Source organism: Lotus japonicus, chromosome 1 (assembly GCF_012489685.1).
Source record: "Lotus japonicus ecotype B-129 chromosome 1, LjGifu_v1.2".
Classification (NCBI taxonomy): domain Eukaryota; kingdom Viridiplantae; phylum Streptophyta; class Magnoliopsida; order Fabales; family Fabaceae; genus Lotus; species Lotus japonicus.
Window position 1 is genome coordinate 6,379,393 of NC_080041.1, and position 21,953 is coordinate 6,401,345.

Below are 21,953 nucleotides of genomic sequence, written 5' to 3' on the forward strand. Positions count from 1 at the left end.
AGTAAAAAAGTAATTTATTTCACTTGGATTGAATCTCAGCCGTTGATTCACAAGCATTTGATTTACCAAAATGCCTAATAATGATTTGCAAAAAAAAAGTGCCTAATAGTGAATTATGAGAAGTTAAAAAGATTAAGGCAATTTAGGAGTTACATACATTTAAGAAATTAATTTATAAGAAGTTTAAAAATATAAACCTTTAGCATCCCACTTTAAATTACCTAATGATGTTACAACAACCATTCATATTCTACAATCATATTCTCATATGCTTTCTATTATTGCATAGAAAATAAAAAATGTCTTAAATGTGCATATATGCTACATATTTTTATAAGCACAAAAAATTTTACAAAAATATTAATGCAATTTAGAAGTTACATATAAATTAAGAGAATAATTTAGAAGAAGTTTAAAAATTTGTAACCTTCAAAATTGGTTTAAAATCCTACATCAAAGTATCTAATAATGATACAAAAATAAATAATTAAATCTAAGAGAAAAAACCATTCCACTTCTATAACTCCATTCACATTTGCTTACTATATAAATAACAAAAAAGTCTTCATCTCAACACACAATTTCTCACTCAAAAATATTTATCTCTAAAACGATTTCTCACCCTTTCGCGTTGTTGCATATGCCTCAGTCTCAAAAACAGATAACTTGGTTTGCAAAAGAACCATTGTTTATCGCCCTCTAAATGAGGCTGAAAGATGAAGATCACAAACATAATTCATCAAATTATGGATCTTCGACCAACGACACAAGTAAGTTTCGTACATATCAATTTTTTAATTCTTTCTTTTTTCTTATCCAATTTTTCTATAAGTTTAACATTCATGAATCCACCATTATCATATAATGCCTAATTCTAACATAAAATCAAATCAATCGAGCCAAGGAACTTCTGTGAGGTTTCAACAATCTAACATTTCTAATCGTAACATAACTTTTATTTGATTTATGTTGTGTTGGTGGTTTGTTTATTAAATTATTTTTATATATTCTCTAAAAAATATTTTCAATGTAAATATTTGTATACCACAACAAAACACAACATTGTGAATCTCCCATGTAAAGGGTTTGGCACGAAGCAGAAATTCACCGGTTCAGAGAAACCATGTCAACGATAAAGGAACTTCTGTAAGTATTCAACAACCTAACATTTCAAATGGTATGTTTCCAAAACAAAATAAAAAATAAAAAATTCAGTTATTTTGTGTCGTTGCTTGATTATCTAAATTGCTTTTATATATTCCCTAAAAAATCTTTTAAATGGAAATATTTGAACAAAACAATGCAGCAAATCAAAGCATGACAATATGTATCTCCCATGTAAAGGCCTCGACACGAAACCGAAATTCACAAGTTTGGAGAAGTCGTGTCAATGATATAAGAAGTAAGTATCTGCCATTTAATTTAATCTAGGTTTTTTATTATTGCTTTATTTTTACAAAAAAATGGAATATTATTAATAAGAAATGTTTCATGAGAACAATCCTCTCATAGATAAGTCATTTCAAAATACCAACCGAAGCAAGGAAATTACATTGAGCGTTGTGTCTCATTAAAACCTTCCTAAGAAAAACCCAAATGGGATAAAAACCTATGGTAGGAAAAAGAGTACACATAATTCAATAGGTGGTCTAACTCAAAATGATATCAGCGAAGATGAAACTCAATTGCATTGTTAAAAAAGGGGCGGGGGACATTTCATGCATCTTTTAGATCTCGGTTAGGATATTGATTCTTCAAGTGTCTTGACTTTCCACTGACATGAAAATTTAAATTATAGCATATTTTTAATAAACTCCCCTTATAAATTGCTAAGCAGCTTCACACAATTTCGACCACGATCATGTTTTATCTGATGAAGACGAAGATGTAGACCATGATAGCTCATCAGGTGATGCACTTATGTTAATTTATTTTAATGCATTTTTCATATAATTTATATCGATATTTATTTTACCAAAAAAAAGTTACTTTTACAAACTGACATATTGGTTCAAGTATATTTAATTTAATTAAAAAATGGAATAATAATAATAATAATAATAATAATAATAAACATAACTCATTATGTTGCTATAAAAGTTTATCTCATTTAGAATTCCATGATATATTATTTTTTAAAGTTTATAAACCAAGCAAATATGTGCCAAAAAGGATGATGATGATGAAATATGCACTTTTAATATCACCTCATCAGTTTTTATTTTTGTCTGTTAGCTCATAGGTTCCAGTTATGAATATCATGTTTTGAATGTGTATATTCTAACTATTTTGGACTGATACAATCATTCTATATCGGAATGATTTTTTTTTAAGTTAGTTATTTTGACCAATCCAATCTTCCAAGTTCTATTTCAAAACCTAAGGAAGATTGTGTTAATGAAAGCAGGCACTTCTCTTTGCTCAATTGAAAAATTATAAGGTTGATCATTTTAATGACAACAACTTCTACTTATTTTTCTTTGGATATTTTGCTATAGCCCTTGAATGGATGTTGTTTGTTTTGGTACATGTGTTCTTCTTTTCATTTATCATTTCCTTTATTTATGCACCCACAGAAAACCATAATGAGTTCTTTTGGTTTTGTTTGTTCATCCTGTTAAAAAAACATAGAATTTCACGAAAGGTTGTCCCCTCAGCCCTCAATGACCCATATTGTATACCTCAGACACGGTGGTGCATCTACCTGTAAGTTGTATGAGTCATACTGAGAAGGTTGTACCCATGTCAAGTCTCTATAATGGCCAAATGGTATATGATGCTGCAACCGAGGATCTCATATCATAACATTCAATGTAGTAAATAAGAAGTGTTGGACTTCTTTCCTCTGCACCCCACTGGAACTTTGGAAGGAAAAACAACAATAGACAAGGGTTCAATTTCTAAGAATAGTTCCAAGCATTCTTTATTCTTATTTTTTTTAATTCTTCTAACTTTATGATAAATTTAAATTTGATGATTTTTGGAGAACATGTAGTGTTCATTTGATTTTTCTATTCTAAAACTCATGAAGGTTGTTAAGTTTTGTTAGGACATCACAAAACAAAAAAAAAATGTTAAATATTTATATAAAAACTAAATTAAATCATTCAATATTTAGAAAACAACCACAAAGAAATATAAACATTACGCTTCTTAAAAAAGTCAAACGCATTTATCGCAAAACTAAAAAAAATTCAAATTTATATTTTCTTATACTTAAGTAAAATTAATTTTATTATGTTAATTTAGAAACTCTATTTTAATAATCATAACAAAAATAATATAAATTTTAAAAAATTTCATGCTAATACACAAAAAGACACGGGTCAAAAACTTATCTACAAAATAGTTTTGATACATTAACAAAACAAATTTTTTTACCGTTAACTAATATTAATTAGATCTAAATTGAATTTTTAATGAATTTTGGTCATTCTTTAGATATAGTAAAGAAGAAGTTTTCGCAACCTTGAGGGTAAAATAATAATTTAAAAATTTATTATACTACGTTGAAAATTTGACTATAATTATTTTGGTAAAAATGCAAATTATTCTTCTATATGCAATCATGACCGTTCGTTTCATAACAATCTCATTGTCCTTTTGCATTCCAAATCTATCCACTAAACTTAAATATAAAAATCAATGCATTCACATAGGGGTCCTAAGAACCTTTGAAGAGACCTTCAATATTCTTCAGTTTTTTCAAACCTTCAATATTCTTCTGTAAAGCTTAAATTATAGATATAAATACCTATTTGTCCATACTTTTTTGCCGGTTTTCGTATATGATTTCATAGATTTGTTGGTTCATTGATTTGTATGTGTTTTCACTATGAATTTTCTTTTTTTGCAATTATTATATGCTTTTGTTCTTTTTGGATTCTGAACCTTTTATACACTTTTCGGTGTTCTAAAACCATCACAAATGTAGGTGTCCAATAGTGGATTATATTGTTTTTATGTACACCAATCTTTTTTATTCGGATTCTTTCCTTTCTTTTTGGTACATCGGAAAGATAAATTACACTCTCTCGGGATTGATCTCTAGACTTTCCTCTCCCATACCCATATGTCCCCCAGCTCTTACCACTTGAGCTATCATTAGAGACTCAGTTTCTTTCCTTAAATGTTAATCACTTCGCATATTATAAAAAAACTTCACATTTTCTTTTTGATACTCTTCACATTTTCAAACGTTAAGTGGATTAATTATATGAAAGACATAAAAACATGAAAAATAAGATGGTTTTATGTTGTAAATCACCTCAATTTAATTAGTGTGATCAAAACAGTATCATGATTATGGAGTCATAAATATCTAATAACAGGGTTATCTTTGTAACTTATATCCTACTCTATTTGCCTCATATCTTATAAATGTCCCATTTTTTTTTTTTAAATCTGCTTCGTGCCAAACCCTTTACATAGGAGATTCACATTGTTGTGTTTTGTTGTGGTATACAAATATTGATGAGGTTCATTTTGACAATAATCAAATATTCATATCGTAAATGAGATATTACTCAACTTAATATTCATATGTTTTTTCGTTGATTTCAAATACTCTCATTGGACACAATACTGTTTGAGCTGACAACATTAATATCATGGTGGAGTTAGGGCAAAAAATATGTTTAAAACTATGAGGGATCATCACATCATCACATTGGGTAAACACAAGTGTGTTGAACACCTCATTTTTCACCTAAAATCTTAAAACATTAGGTGTATGAATCATCTTACTTATAAACAGCTCAAAATTGTCATTTTATTTGTATGTTAGACTTACTCACACTTGATAGTGCCTTTTATAATTATTTGAATAAACAAAATAAAATTAACACAAGTTTTTTAAAAATTACAGACGACAAACAAAAATGAATATCCCCCGTGCATCGCACGGGTAAAAAATACTAGTATATATATATATATGTAAAGCTCACTTGAGCTATAAGTATTAAATGCATTAAATAATTAAATTAAACAAATTAAATTTCTATTCAACTTTTAATATAATTTAACTTTTGAAACTTTTTATTTTTTGACTTTACACATGCCAATATAACTTTTTGAAAAATACATTTAACCTCTATAATTGAAGAAAAAAAAAACATAATAATTACATGTCAATTCTTTTTTGTTTTTTGACATTACACATGACAATCTGCATCATATGACTTTGAGAAAAATCTTAACCGCATCATATAATATGATGAATGATAATTTTATAAAGTTGTAAATGGTAACACTTCTCATTGTTACTGAAAGTGCAAATTCCCTTCAACTAATGAAAAATCTGTCATCTTTCTCTTCATCATTCATTTTTCCAAATTCACTTAATATTATCGGTTACTAATATGGATCAGTCTGATTTATTATGAGTGCATTACTCATTCATCTTTTCTTCAAAATTAGTGAGACCTTCCATATTCTTCAATGTTTAATCTTCAAATATAAATACACCTCATCTATTTGTGTTTTGTGCAACTCTCATTCGACCCCAATAAATCATGAAATATAGGTGCTACTTGTATTCTTTTTGTCATTTGTTTTCATGTCATGCGTCCAAACTTGCTATGGTAAGTTACTATTTGGATTTTTAATCGGTCGTTGGGTTTTTAATTGGCCAAAACTACTAACTTAACCTTTGAATTAAATTATGTAACAATTTTTTATTTATTAAATACATGAAATATAAAGATTAAAACTGAAAGAAATTAACTAGAGACTACTTAGCTACCTATACTAAATAATAAAATTATAAACTAAATTTTGAATTTTTGTTTTATATTACTCATTTATTATTTCTTTATTTCGGAGAAAAATCATCAACTACAAAAAACTACATTAAATCATATGGCAGTACTATATATTAAATAGTAAAAAAATAGAAAATATATTAAATAAAAAAAAAACTCCCCTTCCTATAAATTGTATTAACTAATAATTATAAATTTCAGTTACTTATACAAAATAGTTTACTCAATATTAATTAAAAAATGTTAAAAATTTATTATCAATCATAAATTTGAGGGGAGAAAATTAAAATAAAACTAAGTAATATTTTGATATACAAAAATATTGAGAGTTAAAATTAATTATAATAAAATAATATTTATTAAAATATAATTAAGAAAAAGTAGTCTTTAAATAAAAAGTGGCGCTCTATAAGTATTTACCATTAACTATTATATGTGTGTATTCGTTAAAAAATTCTTTAAATATAATTTTTGAGCTATTATATATTAATAGAAATGACTTGAGAAAGAATAACAGAGTAAAATAACTATGACCAAAGTTCAATAAATTTAAATTTAATAAATAATTATTTATACTAATAAAATCATTTCTTATTATAATTTTTAAAGTTAAAACTACTTTATTGTGGATATACAGTGTAAAAAAAATATGTCATTATAACTTATTTATGATATTAAAAATTTATTACTTAATTTAATATATTTCAAATTCACATAATGATTTTTTATATTTTTAAATGAATAAAATATTAAACTACTTCAGTGCTAATTATTTAATATCAATTATTAGGGAGAAATGCATGCGTGTTTAATAACAAAGTTTTTGTTGTTGAACATATATGAGACTATTGCTTGGTTCGTGTGTTTTGGTGGGTCAAGGAGAAGTGTAATGATTGTCCATATGATTTGGAATAGTTTGCTAGAGGCTTTGAGCGTATTGAATGTCCACTGAAACAAAAGATGCCACGAACAGTGTATTGGGAGCCACCGCCAGCAATTGTTTTGAAGTTTAATGTGGATGGGGCGTCAAAATGGAATCCAGTGGTCAATGGTATTGGTAGAGTTTTGAGGGATTAAGGAGGAGATGTGTTAGGTTACTTTGCAAAAGGAACTAAAATATTGTGGCCTATGGGCTTTTGACGAAGGTTCAAGTAGTGTTACATGCTTTGTTATTTTTTCCAACAATTTAAATTTTCAAATGTGGTGGTTAAAAGTGATTCCTCCTTAGTGGTCGGGTGAGTGTCTACGGGAGATAGAAGGTCATTGAAATTGAAACATGTATTTAATCATATAGATCATCTGATGTCTATAATCCAATGTGTTGGTGTAGTGTATGTATTGCGTGAGGGAAACACTGTGACAAACTTTTTGGCAAATCAAGGGTGTGGTAGGGAACAACAGATATGGGTCTGTTGTGATCTAATGTAATTATCTAAATGAGAAGGTTGTTCTCATTTTGTTGTGTTTCAATAAAGTTTTCTTTAAAAAATATATCAATTATTAAATTTGAGTAATATTAATTATTTAGATTTAGAGAACTCTAATTCTATTCAATGAAATGTCTCACCTCCATTATTATTTAATTTATTATATTTTATAATAAACATATTTTAATATTTATTAAAACTATAATAATCATATATAATTTTAAAAGTATTATAAATAAACCGGTGCAACCCACGGGTATTATTTCTAGTATATATGTAAAGGAGACTTGAGGTTTTGCATGTATTAAATGCATTAAACCAGAAAGCTCTCATACATTTATATTAAATATATTAAAAAATATAAAATATATTAAAAACTGAAAAAAGATTTATATAATAAAAAACTATTCAACTACTAAAATTAAATAACAACATTCATAAACTTAAAATTGACTTGAGCTTTGCATTTGACAAATATTAAAAATTAAAATTAATAATTAAATTTTTTTTAAGAAATAATTTAGATAAAATACTTTTAAAATAAAAAAATTCTATTTATCAATATCTATCTATCTATATCTTTATGTATTTGTCACTTTGCTTAAAGTGATTGTATGACTACTAAAAAAAATTCTTATTGCAAAAGAAATGTTTAGCATTAAATAAGTTATGTAATATAAATAACAATAAGTTATGTGATATAAGATCATTGTCATGCTCATTTAAATACAATAAACTAAAACTCTTGGTTTCCTGTAGCCACCATTTTAAAATAATCAATTTCTAAAAAGAATTTTGTAATTTTATAAATTTAATTGCTTTAAGAATAAATTTAAAAATGAAAAACTTCCATTCTCCATTATCTGTTAGTGAATGACTCATTCTTAGAGGTGAGTCTTTTCTTCTTCCACTACTCTATGTGCATTGAGAATGCAGTTGGAATTCCATATAATTGAAACTCCGCTAATCAAAAAAAATTAATACGGAGTAATAATAATAATTGAAACTCCAACCAATCTTTTCGTCTTAAAAAATTCTTATTATTCTCACTCTCATGCTATTTAAGCTAATTATATCAATTGCCAATTCTTCATGTTTCTATTCATCCCCTTCTCAACTTGCGTTGTCAATTATTTGTATAATATTCAAGCTTTTTTTCATACACGTTTTGTCTACCCTCTACTCAATTCACAATTTTAATTTTAGGATAAAGACGAATCACTTACACAGTGTAACACATGGTACCAGTTGCCCCCTCTGTCCTCTTATCAATTTACCGGCCATTTTAATTTCAGGAGAAAGAAGAAGCAGTAGCACGTTCAATGACCATCTCTCTTGAATGCTCAAAGCATGGATCATACTGGAAACACCAAGAAGAATTAAATTAAAGCTCTGCTACTAATTAATTAGTATAGAAAAGAAATTCTTCTTTCTTGATTTCGTCCCCCAAATAGTTTGATTTTTTTTTTTACTGCATTCAACCCTCAAATATGGCTTCTAATCATAAGTTTTTTCACTTTTAGAATTATGTTATTGCCAAATTTAGGTTTTGTGAGGAGTGATATAGATTGGTTGATGAAATGGAGCCTGATCAGTTTCAGCGGACAATAAAACCATATGGTTTGATGATCGTTGCAACGCACTTACGGAGATGTTTGAGCAAAACTCCAAAGCAACAATTTGAGTTTTATTCAAATAGGATTGAGTTTTATTCAAATCTTTGTCTTTGGTAAAAGATTAATTATCAAACATATAGAATAATGGATAATAATAGATGAAAAATACTTACAAGAAGCAATCACATCGATACCAAAGCCCTTATCCCATGGATAGCTCTTACCACAAATTATGTAAGTGACATTTTATCTAAGAAGAAAATAATTTACAATAAAAATGTTACAACAAAAAAATATTATTGTTGAGAATAATTCGCCAAAATGATTGAAAATATTATTGAGTAAGATAAAATATATGCACAATAGACTTTTTTTCTGTCCTTGGCCACAAATGTATTATTTTGTTAAATAATGAATTTTGCCAATATAATTACATTTAATATATGTATATACTCTTAATCTTCTTTCATTTGATAATTAGTTTACCTTTATACAAAATTATGTATGTTTTACAAAGATATATAATTAGAAAAACTTAAAAATAAGCCCGTGCAACGCACGGGTTTAATTTCTAGTAAATAGTAATACGCACAAGTTCTCAAATTTTATTTTATATAGACATTCCGATTTCCCTTCCATATATTTGAGGTGTAAATTAGTATTGCCTCATGATAATAATAAATGAATATAGTAAATTTCAAATGAGCTTTCGCACTCCACAATATGTTGTATCTATTAAAATATCTTATGGCCCTGTTTGGAAGAGCTTATTTGAGCTTATGTGATAGTATAAGCTCTTACCCCAGTGTTTGGGAGAGCTTATGCAAACAGCTTATGGCCTACCATAAGCTGTTTTGAGCTTATTTTCATAAGCTACTCAAAATAGCTTATGAAAAAGAACTTATGTTTATATATAGCTTATTTTTAATTTATTTCAATAAATATTTTAAAATAGCTTATGAATAAGCACTTATGTTAGAAATAGCTTATGTTTCAATAAGCACTTATGTTTGAAATAGCTTATGTTTCAATTAATTTATTTCAATAAATATTTTAAAATAGCTTATGTTTATATATAGCTTATTTTTTGCATAAACCTTTTCCCCCATAGCTATTTGCCTTTCATGTTTGAAATAAATGAGAATTTGGAGTTATGAAATTCCATAAGACATTATCAATTAGTTTATAATTTGAGAATATAATAATAATATTTATTTATATATTTAATAATGAAGGTGGATTTTTTGACATTAAACTTTTTATGGATGTAAAAAATACTCACCAAAATAAAAAATCAATTATGATATTCTGTAGGATGTTATAAACTTTTTATGCAAAAAAAAAAGGACGTGTGCAAAGTATATGAAATTACAGATTTTGATAAATTACAAAGTATATGTACAACAATAACACGGATTTTGAGAAATTACAGAGCATAGAAAGGTGAATATTATATGAGGTTATTGCTAAATTTCACAAAGGGGCCTCATTCATTTCCAAACATAAGAAAAGTATATGAAGTTACATGTGACATCTTCAAGGACGTGTGCTATGCGATGAGATTACTTGAAGTCAATAAAGAATACATTGATGAAGTAATAGAAGCTTTGCATTAAGGTATTATTGCAAACAATCTTAAAAGTCTTTTTACTACTTTACTGTCTTTCAAGGGGCAGAATTTGTTTGAAAAAATACCTGATAGTATTCAAGTGATGATAAAGACTTCTCATGCAACGTAGTGGTGAGATCATTTTTAATAAAAGCTCATAACAAAAAAAATAAAGGACAACAACCACAAACAAATAAAATATTGTGCTTCTACAAAATAAAAAACAAACGCGTTCATAAAAGAAAAATTTCCAATTTTTTTTTGTTGAAACTGAAAAACATCCAAATTTATATTTGCTTATATCTAATTTTTATAAATTCATAAATTTTGTTTCAATAAACATAAATAAATAAGACAGATTTGGAAAAAAATACATACAATAAACAAAAATTAATATTCTCCGTGTATCGCACGGGTCACATAGTTTCTTATATCAAAAATACATTTTGTTCTTTTAATCCAAAAATTATCTTTAAAAAAATAATATAGATATCACACAAACAACAAAAATGAATATCCCTCGTGCATCGCACGGGTAAAAAATACTAATAAATCATAAAAAATACAAACAATTTAGAAAATGTAAATTTGCTAATACAAATCATTACTACTACTATTAATAACTGTCAAAATTGCACTTCTCATGTAATTAATATGACATGATTTTTTATTATTTCATTACCTCTCTTTAGTCTCAATAATATATATGCAATATAGGTACTTTTTATTTTTATTTTTTGGGGGCCTAATATACATCTTTATTTGTTTGAGACATAAGGCAAGTGTCTCATTTACCTTGTGGCCTACACGGCTGGAACCGACTAAGCACACCATTTGGACGGTTGACTATAAAACCATGGTCATGTTATCATGTAACACTATGAAGTCATTAGTCCAAATTTCAAATAAAAAATTTCAATGGCCAAATGCTATAATTGAAAACTAGTGTTTTTGCCCGTGCGCTGCACGGCAAAGTTTATCATTATATTTGACACTCAATAAATATTTTGATTTTGACTATAAACAATATAAGATATAAAATATGAAACAACAATCATAATAAAGATGTAGATATTCAAAAAACATAAATTCTGACACATATAATATTTTATACTCATACACCGATTTAAATAATATAAAGATTTTGGAAAAAAAAGAAATTAGTTAATCAAAATCATTAATTCCGCACATTAGACGTATAAATGAATTTTGCTTTGAAAATGAAAATACATATATTTCAATCTATTAGGTTCGGAACTTACAAAGGGAAACCAAAATACATAGATATATATAACTGCTCCTAAATTTCTCTTAAAATTATTAACAGTGCAGTTAAATTATTCAAAAATAATTTTTCAATGCAGCAAAAAAATTATTCGAAAATGAACCTTTAACATGAAAGTGATTTCAAGTAGAATGTTTTTAACCGTGCACAATTGATTTTACTCTTTTTATTTAAGCATGTACCAATACAACGATTCAAAACAAAATTGATATACTAAAATTAATATTTGCAAATTTTTTAGCTGCTATACTTAAGAGACTAAAAAAAATGAGCATTCAACAAATCAAAACCACAACGAATATCACACAACCCGCAAAATATCACACAACTCTTATATATATTTACTCCTAAAATTATTTATAAAATTATTAAAAATATATATATTAATTTTTATGTAAAAGTATTTTCTTTCAAAATGTATGTCATTAACCTTGTAATTTAAATATAAACAATATAGATCATATATGCATTAATGTCTTCTAATCTTGGTTACAAAAATACTTTGTCTTATTATAAATGAATTTTGTCTTGAAGAGGTAAATACATATTTTTCAATCTATTAGGTTCGGTACTTATAAAGTGAAATCAAAATATACGTATATATAACCCTAAAATTAAATACTTGGTAGGTATGTAAACTACCAAATTAAAAGCTGCAACTTCTGATTCTGACTCGTTTGGTTTCGCACCAATCATTGTTATTCAGCTCAACTTTCTTTACGTCTTTCCCTTTTCTCTTAAATTTTCTCAGAAACCAAACACCGACCAAACCCTCCTTCAAATCTCGGCAATTTCTTCTTCATCTTGTTCTTCTCTTCGCGATCCGAACACTGGTTGGGGATTTTTGGAAAATTTAGCTGCATGAGCTGGTTTGGGAAACTGCGTTTATTCTCGAATTTGAATTCAATTAACTCAATTAATTGTTTCTTAATTTTTATCCTTCATTTCTCTCCTCAATCAAGCACTTCATTCGAGACTAATTGTAATTCCCTCCAACATTTATTATTCAATTTTAATCTCAATTGTAATCGCGGATCATCTTCTTCTTCGCATTATGGAGTCCCGATCCAAGAGTAATCACCAATTACAACAAGGTTTGTTTTCAATCACAACGCCTTCTTACCATTTTTTAAGTTTTTTTTATTTTTTATTTTTGATTGTTTTGTATCGGCAGTTTCAGGTTAGCTAGATCTCGATTTGTAAATGTCGCCGTTTTTTTAGTAAAATGATATATATTTTAATCGGTATGATTGAAGAAGGAAATAATCCCAACATGCACACCTGAAGTAGAAAGTTGTTGGATCTAGGAATTGTATTTTACTGAAGTTTTGCTTCTTCTGTAATTAATTTTGGTTGATTTTTATTTTTCACCTCCTTGTTTTGCAGGTGTTTGCTCTGCCCGGCCGCAGAAGAGGTCGCCGTCTGTTATTGTGATAGGCGGTGGCATTGCTGGGCTTGCTGCTGCTCGTGCGCTACAGGACGCCTCGTTTAAGGTATTCGGCCATATAATATGCATTTTAAGTACTGCATTTCACTTAAAGCTTATAGTTTTATCTGTGTTTCTGATTATTGTGATTTGTGAGTAATATTTGCTAATTGAAGATGATTAAGAATTGGATTTTCTGTATGTGGCAAAGTTTAATATGAATTGCAATCTATTTCACAGGATAAGTTTTTGAACTCATTTATGATTGTGATTGTTATGTTTTGGCTTAATTTAGGGGTTACCTATTGGTAAATGTTGTTTGTAAGAAGCTTTTTATCCTTCCACTTCCACGGAAGCTAACCTTGGTGATACCACTCGCTTACTTTGCTAGTTTAACTCTGGACATGTTTTTTTACTTTATTTAAACCAAACAACACGTTTCGGGAAAAGATGACTATTCAATATGTGGAAAATACAAGAAAGCACATAGTTAGGGAATGATATATCTTCTTTATTGTTTTATTTTCCGGTTTCCTTCCCTCGAACATACTTTTTTTGTAGTTGTCATGTCAGACCTGTTATGTGCATTTGAAGAGTTATCCTAAAGCCTTTTTTTGGGTTTTTGGTCAGGTTGTTCTCTTAGAATCACGGGATAGACTTGGTGGCCGGATTCACACTGATTATTCATTTGGTTTTCCAGTTGACCTGGGTGCATCATGGTAAAGCTCATACACGTTTAGTTCAGTTTTTTTTTTGGGTAGTGTTGATGAGAATGCAACATTTCTCCCCTTTTAGTATTAAACATAACAGAATGTGATCCAGGTTGCATGGAGTTTGCAAGGAGAATCCTCTGGCTCCACTGATTGGGAAGCTAGGACTACCTTTATACCGTACTTCAGAGGATAACTCTGTCCTTTATGACCATGATTTGGAAAGGTAAACGTGTCTCTTTTTGTGGTTATATATGGTGTTGAAGTTATAGGGTTTTAGAAAAGGAGGGGTAGAAAGAATAAAATACTTCCAATTGTGATTATGGTCCTTATATAAAAATCTAAGTACTAATCTTTATTTTTGCTACTATGTGATTCCTAGTCCTAATTAAAAAAAGAAAACTACTCATTATTTATGTTTTCTTATAGGCAAGAAAACTACTCATGATAGTTACGAACTTATGAAACTCCTATTCCTTATTACATAAATAATGAAACAAATCATGAAATATAAAAAATTTGGAAACCAACCCTAAGATATAATTTCTCTAAGATACAGCCTGAATAATATGAAATATTTTCCAGATATTTTAATATATGATATTAGTTATCTACTTCGGCTGTAGTTTTTTTTGATTAATTGATTACACCATAGTTTATGCTTCAATTTATCCTCTAATCATCTTGAATGAGTTTTTTCTTATTGAATTTCATCAACTTCTTGCAGTTATGCGCTGTTTGATATGGATGGGAATCAAGTTCCTCTAGACTTGGTGATAAAAGTTGATAAAATATTTAAAATGATTTTAGAGGAGGTAAGTTACTTAATAGTTATAGTTATTTGGTTTACCTGATATATTTTCAGGAAGCAATGGGCCATGATTTAAATACAATGGTCGTCTAATTTATACTACTAATATCAGATTCTTAGTGTTATTATGAGCATCCACTCTAATGTTTGACCCTGTTCTAATGCAGACAGATAATGTACGACAGGAATTCAGTGAAGACATGTCTATACTCCGCGCACTTTCAATTGTTTTTGAAAGAAAGCCAGAACTGAGGTCCTTATTGGCAGAAAACTGAGACCATTATTAATTCCTCAAAGCTCTAGTAATGTATCATTTGACTTTTACTATTTGATGCAGGTTGGAGGGGCTTGCCCACAAGGTGCTTCAGTGGTATTTATGTAGAATGGAGGGCTGGTTTGCTGCAGATTCTGATTCCATTTCACTAAAATGTTGGGATCAGGTAATTTTGAGACACCAAGTTCAAGAATCAAGATGTTTGGGGTTGATCATCTGTATGGTCCATTTTAAGTTTCTTTCATTGAAATATGAAGGGGTGAAGAATCATTAATGAGGAACTTCCTCTTTCTTTTTGTTTCTTTTATAAAGTGCAAAGTTCAGATCTTTATCCTTGTCATTTTTTTTCCCACTATACATATCATTGATGAACTTGATTGTGTGCCATTTGCACTGGCTTTCATAAAGTATTAGATGTAAAAGATGAAAAAATGAGTTGGTAAATTACTTCAAATGATGATCATAGTTTGTTGATGCTATCTTTTTAATTACTACATGCCCTAACTTTTTTCCTGAATAACTTTCAGGAAGAATTGCTCCCTGGTGGTCATGGTCTTATGGTCAGGGGCTACTTGCCTGTTATACATACACTAGCCAAGGGTCTTGATATTCGCCTGGGACACAGGTTGATATTAGTTTGAATTTTTTGTTTTGGAAATCTGTTTGTTGTTATGCTACATTACTAAATTTACTGGAATTAATAAAACCTATTTTCAGGGCAACAAAAATAGTTAGGATGTATAATGGAGTAAAAGTGACGGTGGAAAATCGGAAAACATTTTTTGCTGATGCTGCTATTATTACTGTACCTCTTGGGGTGCTGAAAGCAAAGAGCATAATATTTGAGCCAAAGCTCCCAGACTGGAAAGAAGCTGCCATTAGTGACATTGGGGTTGGAGTTGAGAATAAAATAATTTTACACTTCAAAAACGTATTTTGGCCAAATGTGGAGTTCCTTGGAGTAGTTGCAGAGACATCTTATGGATGCAGCTATTTTCTTAATCTCCACAAGGCTGCAGGTCATCCTGTCCTTGTTTACATGCCTGCTGGGAAGCTGGCCAAAGACATTGAGAAGATGTCTGATGAAGCTGCCGCTAGCTTTGCTTTCACGCAGCTTAAAAAGATCCTTCCAGATGCTTCTTCACCGGTAACTACGGCATTTTTAATTATTTATTTCACTCTTTAACCATGGAAGAAACATAGTTGCTTCAACATGGATTTGACTCTTAAAGTGAGGGATATACTTTTGAGGGTGCTCAACTAAAACTCTTTGATTGAAAAATCAACTTCTGACATTTTAACAATTTCATAATTTATGCCGTTAAAGTTTCAATTAATCGTTGTAAATCGCACTTTATCTTCTAAAGTTAAACCTAGAGTCAAATCGTCTCAACATCTGTGCGTAGGCGACGAGTTCTAACTCTATTGTATTTAGATTCTTGTATTCTCTGAGACAGCTACATGGTTGAATTGTGAACATTGTTCAACTTGTCTGTTAATTCTTCTATTGTTTGTATTTTGAAAATGTAATTTGTTTCCATTATGCAGATTCAATATCTCGTGTCTAGGTGGGGTACAGATATTAATACACTCGGTTCCTATAGCTACGATGCAGTTGGGAAACCGCATGATCTGTATGAGAAGCTGCGTGTCCCTGTAGATAACTTATTTTTTGCCGGGGAAGCAACGAGTGTGTTGCATACTGGGTCTGCTCATGGTGCTTTTTCTACAGGAACCATGGCTGCCGAGGACTGCAGGATGCGTGTTCTGGAGCGCTATGGGAAGATAGATTTGTTCCAGCCAGGGATGGGAGATGAGGTCTCAGTGATACCACTTCAAATCTCTCGTTTTTAATCATTAGGAGGCCTTATGCAGCGCCCTCACTCATCAGTGGCGCGTTTATGTGAACCTCAATCATTAGGTGTTGTGACTCCTAGATTTTGAATAATCTCATGAATAGCGTAGAAATGAACTAGTAATAGTTTGGAAATGAAGTGTGCACTTTTAGTTATATTTGGTAATAGATATTGTAATGTTTTTGGGTTTTCTCTGTTGTCTTTTAAGTAACCTCAATCATTTTCAATTGCATTGGTGAACTTGATTTTGGAATTGACTTATAGTGATTCACGGTTTGAAATATAATGCCTCACATACTTTATGCTGGAATTGAAAATTAGGCTTCATTATTTGATTTTCAAAAACACCCTCGAGGGATTAATCCCTGGACCTTCCCCTCCTCATTCCATATGTCCCCCTCCTGCTCTTGTCACTTGAGCAATCCTTCGGGGATACATCAACAAAATTGTTTAGCCCTAAACAAGATTAATCTGCAATTAAGATGTTCTAAGCCTGAAGAAGAAGAAAGAAGAGAGAAATATCTCTATATGTCTGCAACCAGTTGATCTAAGGTTTCATCTTCAGCAGCTCTCTTGATGCGAACAACAGCTTTTTCAACCTACAACATCATAATAATTTGGTTCACAATCTGATAGCATGTCACAGAGAATTCATGTAACAATATATATGATCTTCTAGTGTCAAAATTACCTCTGCTTCCCAATTTGTTCTGGCAGTTAGAATTATTAATGTTACTGTCTGGATCAGAACTCCAAGGATCATTCCCCACCAGATTCCCTATAAAGTACCAAACCAATCTTAATACAAATATCAGACCTTAAAATATAGTAGTTTGGATCAACTTCTCATTCCTCATAATCAATTATAACACCAAAAAGCTATGCACATAAGCTTATCCCAAAATTGATTTTGATTTTAGAATCAAATACATTTTAGAATAATTTCCAAACAATATGTACTAATTTAGTAAGCGAAATGTTTCAAACTTACAGCTACTCCTAAAGAAGTTTTGAAGGCAAGAACACATCCAACAGTAAGACCAATTACATAGTAAGAACCCAAGTTCACATAAGCCACTATTCCTTGCCATCCACTTCCAATTGCAACCCCTGAAATTTTCCAAGGAAACATGTTAGACGTATAATATAAAATCATTCATCTGTCTTCACTCAATAGCTTAAGATTTTCGAATAGGAATTCATGGCATGATATCAGAGCCACTGTGATAAAATCATCTAGAGTTAAATCCAAAGCAAACAAAATGTTCATGATGAAAGGACGGATCAGAAGTAGGGAAAAACCAAAATTTGTGCTTATGCTTATAGCTCAGTTACCTGATAGTATAGGTTGAATGCCATTTAGGAGAACTGAGATGGCAAGCAATGGAGTCAAATCAGTGACAGCATCAATGACTTCAGAGTCAGAAGTGAAAAGCTTGCTCATAGGAACCCGAAATATCAAAACAAAGGCGCTGAAAGCTATGCTAATGAGGATGCTAGTTCCACTCACTACGAAGACAGAAAACTTAGCTACTCTTGGATGAGCTGCTCCTAATTCATTGCTAACTCTGACACTGCAAAAATGGAAACATATAGCTTTAACATGTTTGTGCACACGTTTAAATGACAAAAAAAGCTTGTTTCTTCACTAACCTTGCTGCTTGACTGAGTCCTAACATGAATTGCATGTCCCAATTCAAGTAATTCATACTGAAAGTATACAGGATCAAGATCATGGTTAGTCAAAAAGTTGGAAAATAATAAGTAAATCATTCTAAGAGAAATTGTTAACATACCAAATGGAAATAGAATCTAGTGCTATTGTGGGATTGGAGAGCAAGCCTGATATAAGTACTAGTCCCTGACTGTACCATATCTCCAAACTGCATTAAAGACATTTTCAGATTATTAAAACAAATTGATGTAAACTTAAGAGAAACATTTTGAAAATAGTAATGTTTGTGTGTGTAACCGACTTAATCCTAAATCTTAAGTTGTTGGGTGAACACAAATGAATGATTTTGTATTATATTTCCAACACGTTTTCTCGAGCAAAAGTCATCTAGACTTGAGCATGGATAACACACAGACCCATCGACCTTGTAATGGAAAAAAACTTTTTCTTTATTGTTAGAAAACTGGGAGCGAAAAGGATCCAGCTCTAGACCACTTCATCATAAAGGCTCAGAGACTGTATCATGAACTAACTATCTCAAAAACTTAAGCTATTGGGTGAATTCACATGAATGATTTTGTATTATATTTCTAACAAAATTTACCATAGACATAGTGCATGTGGAAATTTCCTTCTATGATTGGTTCTAAAAGCAGAATCAATTAAGGCGAGAAGCTTATGTGGGTAGCTTCTGTGTGGATGAATTACGAGAAAAAGATGATTCAAAGATGCTAAGATCATCATACCATAACATCACAGCAGAAGAAACTGTGAGCTTGAAATAAGGCCAAATTCCTTGGAAGGCTTTTAGTGAGAAGCCAGTCCAAGTTTGCTTGCATTTGGGGCTAAGAAGGATGTAGAGGGCATTTATGAAGACAAGTAGCCACCAAGAGAAGCTGAGAGTAAGGGCTGCACCAAGAAGGCCATAGCTCAAAACATAGACAACTATCCAGGAAAGAAGCACATGCAGCAGGAACACCCCAACAGCCATATATGCCAGAGGATTCACTATGTTCTGTGCTTGGAGGAATCTCTGCATTGGGCAGCTGAGTGCAAATGCATATATTTGAAGAATAAGTCCCCTGGCAAAAATTTGGCCACTCTTGGCTATGCTCTCTGTCTGTCCTATGGCTAATAGAAAAGACCCAGAAAACCAATAGAGGAATGTGAGAAGCACTGCTGCACCAAGGTGTAATATGATTGCTCTTTGCAATATCACACCCATTGCTGCATATTTTTTGGCCCCATATGCTTGCCCACACACAGTTTGCACAGCACTTGCCATTCCCAGCTGTTTAAGAAAAATACAACATTCACAAATATGGATAAACCAAATGAATGGAAGTATATTTAAGTTACACAATAAATAAATAAATAAATAAACCCTCTTATAGAACAGCTCTTAGCATGCTTGAGTCAGCCTTTTTTTTTTAAAACTTTGTGAGAAGCTAACTTTTATATGTTAATTTTCTTTAATTTAGATGGTGTCATTATTTAATTACTAAAACCAAGTATGAGAAGACAAAGATGCATACCATAATACCATAAGCAAGACCCTGAATTCCAACACTAGCTACTGATGCACCAGCAAGCTCAACAGCCCCTAAATGCCCAGCAAACATCAAGGTCACAAAACCAGGCATATAAGTGAAAATGGACGTAATTATTGAAGAGCCAGAGAGTAGCCAGAGGAGCTTTGACTCCCATGCAACAAGCCTAGGCCACCATCTCAATCCAACTGGCCCAGTTTCCAACAACTCTTCAATGGCCTCTGATGACAAATTTGCAAGCTGTGTGTTTGAGTCAAGCAAAGGTTGGTCCTCCACAGAGCCCATGGCCATGGTTAATGTCCCTCACAAGTAACAACTAGCTCACAACAAGTACATTTTATAACTGCTACTACATTATATATTTGGTTGTACCTAACTTTTTAATCCCGTGCCTCTAGAGACTTAGACCAGTAGATAAGAGTACCCCCCACCTCCCCAATGTTCGTATTTTAGAGACATCTAGCCGTCATTCTTTCCAACAATCAATGAATTGAGTTGTTGTATCAGAGAGTCATGTTTTCCTCTTTCCTTTTGTTTTTTTATTAGGTGCCAAAATTTTCAGCTCTTTATCCTTGTCAAATTTTCCCAAAATAGGTATCATTGAAGAGCATAATTGTGTGCCATTTGCACTGGCTTTCATAATCTATATACATATGTAAAGGAGACTTGAGTTTTTGCACTCCTTTACATTAAATGCATTAAATAATAAAGCATTTCTTTTTATATTAATACCTTTAATAATAAAATTAAAAATTAAATAAAATTTCTTAAGTTAATAATCTATTCAACTACCTACTAAAATCTTCTATATACTTATGCAAAGCAAATTTGAACAATAAAATTAAATACATAAATAAATAATGAATTTCTTTTGTATTAAATACACTTAATCAAAAAATTGAAAACTAAAATAAAAACTACATCCCCTTTATTATTCATTATATTAATTACTAATTGTTAAGCATTTCAATTTCTCCTATTTAAAATTTTTTAAAATTAAATATTAAAATTTAAAATTTTTTAAGTTCTCTTATTGAAAATTAAATATTTAAATTATTTAAATTATAATAATTTATTACAACTTGAGGTGAATTTTTTTAAAAATAATAATAATTTAAATTGACCACTTTTACATTAATGACAATAATATATTTTTAATAATAATTTTCTTATATTCTTTACTAATTGTTAATAATAATTATAAATTAAAATTAAAATTATTTTAATTTTCATTATTAATCATAAGTTGAGAATTTTTTTAAAAATAACAAATAAAACTTATTACTATTTCTTTATTAATAAATAATGTTAAAAAAATATTTGAAAATTAAAAAATGTCTCGATATGGTATTTACTATATGGTATTTATTATTACTATACCGAATGTATGTATTATTTGAAAAAGATTCTTTAAATATGATTTTCATCTATTATATAGATGTAAAAATAACTTGAGGAATTTAATAAAAAAAAAACTTGAAGAAGAATAATAGAGAAAAATAATTATAACAAAAGTTGAATAAATTTAAGTTTACTAAATAATATTCTAAAATATTAAAATTATGACTCATTATAGTTATAATTTTTAAAGTTAAAATTATTTCATTTTTGATAAAAAAAAGTATAAAAAAATGTTATTATAACTTATATTAAAACCTTATTACTTGATTTAAATTATTTCAAATTCACTTAAAGGATTTTTCAAATGATTAAATAAATAAATTATTAAATTATTTTTTAAGGATAAGTTATGATTAAAAAACAGAATAACATATGGGGATAATATTCTCTCTAACTGAGTATCAATGTTTACAACCGGATATATGATAAATCAATCTCTCTGCAATTGAAACCACAATAATAAACTCAAAACAGAGAACCCAAAACAATAGAATATGTTACAACCAAAGCTTCTAAAATTAATTCAATGCTAATTATTAAATATCAATTAC

At 29.7% G+C, this 21,953-nt stretch overlaps 2 protein-coding genes across 2 annotated transcripts; one reads left to right on the forward strand and one right to left on the reverse strand.

Annotated features, from left to right (window-relative positions):
* The first annotated feature begins 12,339 nt into the window (after positions 1-12,339).
* On the forward strand, positions 12,340-17,024 carry LOC130733275 (polyamine oxidase 2-like). The gene is made up of 10 exons (XM_057585404.1): positions 12,340-12,793; positions 13,086-13,192; positions 13,756-13,844; positions 13,948-14,061; positions 14,563-14,650; positions 14,814-14,899; positions 14,984-15,086; positions 15,448-15,545; positions 15,638-16,067; positions 16,469-17,024. The coding sequence occupies exons 1-10, from the start codon at positions 12,754-12,756 to the stop codon at positions 16,772-16,774; spliced, it is 1,461 nt and encodes a 486-aa protein (XP_057441387.1). The 5' UTR covers positions 12,340-12,753; the 3' UTR covers positions 16,775-17,024.
* Positions 17,025-17,074: 50 nt separating this feature from the next.
* On the reverse strand, positions 17,075-20,327 carry LOC130733274 (protein DETOXIFICATION 41-like). Its single transcript, XM_057585403.1, has 8 exons — positions 19,987-20,327; positions 19,198-19,742; positions 18,573-18,659; positions 18,430-18,486; positions 18,112-18,350; positions 17,768-17,886; positions 17,468-17,554; positions 17,075-17,375 (listed from the first exon to the last, which is right to left on the reverse strand). The coding sequence occupies exons 1-8, from the start codon at positions 20,290-20,292 to the stop codon at positions 17,301-17,303; spliced, it is 1,515 nt and encodes a 504-aa protein (XP_057441386.1). The 5' UTR covers positions 20,293-20,327; the 3' UTR covers positions 17,075-17,300.
* Positions 20,328-21,953: the final 1,626 nt, after the last annotated feature.

Excerpts from the sequence above, each read along its gene's own strand:
- LOC130733275 (XM_057585404.1), top strand. The coding sequence starts at position 12,754 with ATGGAGTCCCGATCCAAGAGTAATCACCAATTACAACAAG. Across the intron at positions 14,900-14,983 it reads GAAAGAAAGCCAGAACTGAG|GTTGGAGGGGCTTGCCCACA; the intron begins GTCCTTATTGGC and ends TATTTGATGCAG. Across the intron at positions 15,087-15,447 it reads CACTAAAATGTTGGGATCAG|GAAGAATTGCTCCCTGGTGG; the intron begins GTAATTTTGAGA and ends AATAACTTTCAG.
- LOC130733274 (XM_057585403.1), bottom strand. The coding sequence starts at position 20,292 with ATGGCCATGGGCTCTGTGGAGGACCAACCTTTGCTTGACTCAAACACA. Across the intron at positions 18,351-18,429 it reads GGACTCAGTCAAGCAGCAAG|TGTCAGAGTTAGCAATGAAT; the intron begins GTTAGTGAAGAA and ends CCATTTTTGCAG. Across the intron at positions 17,555-17,767 it reads AAACTTCTTTAGGAGTAGCT|GGAATCTGGTGGGGAATGAT; the intron begins GTAAGTTTGAAA and ends GGTACTTTATAG.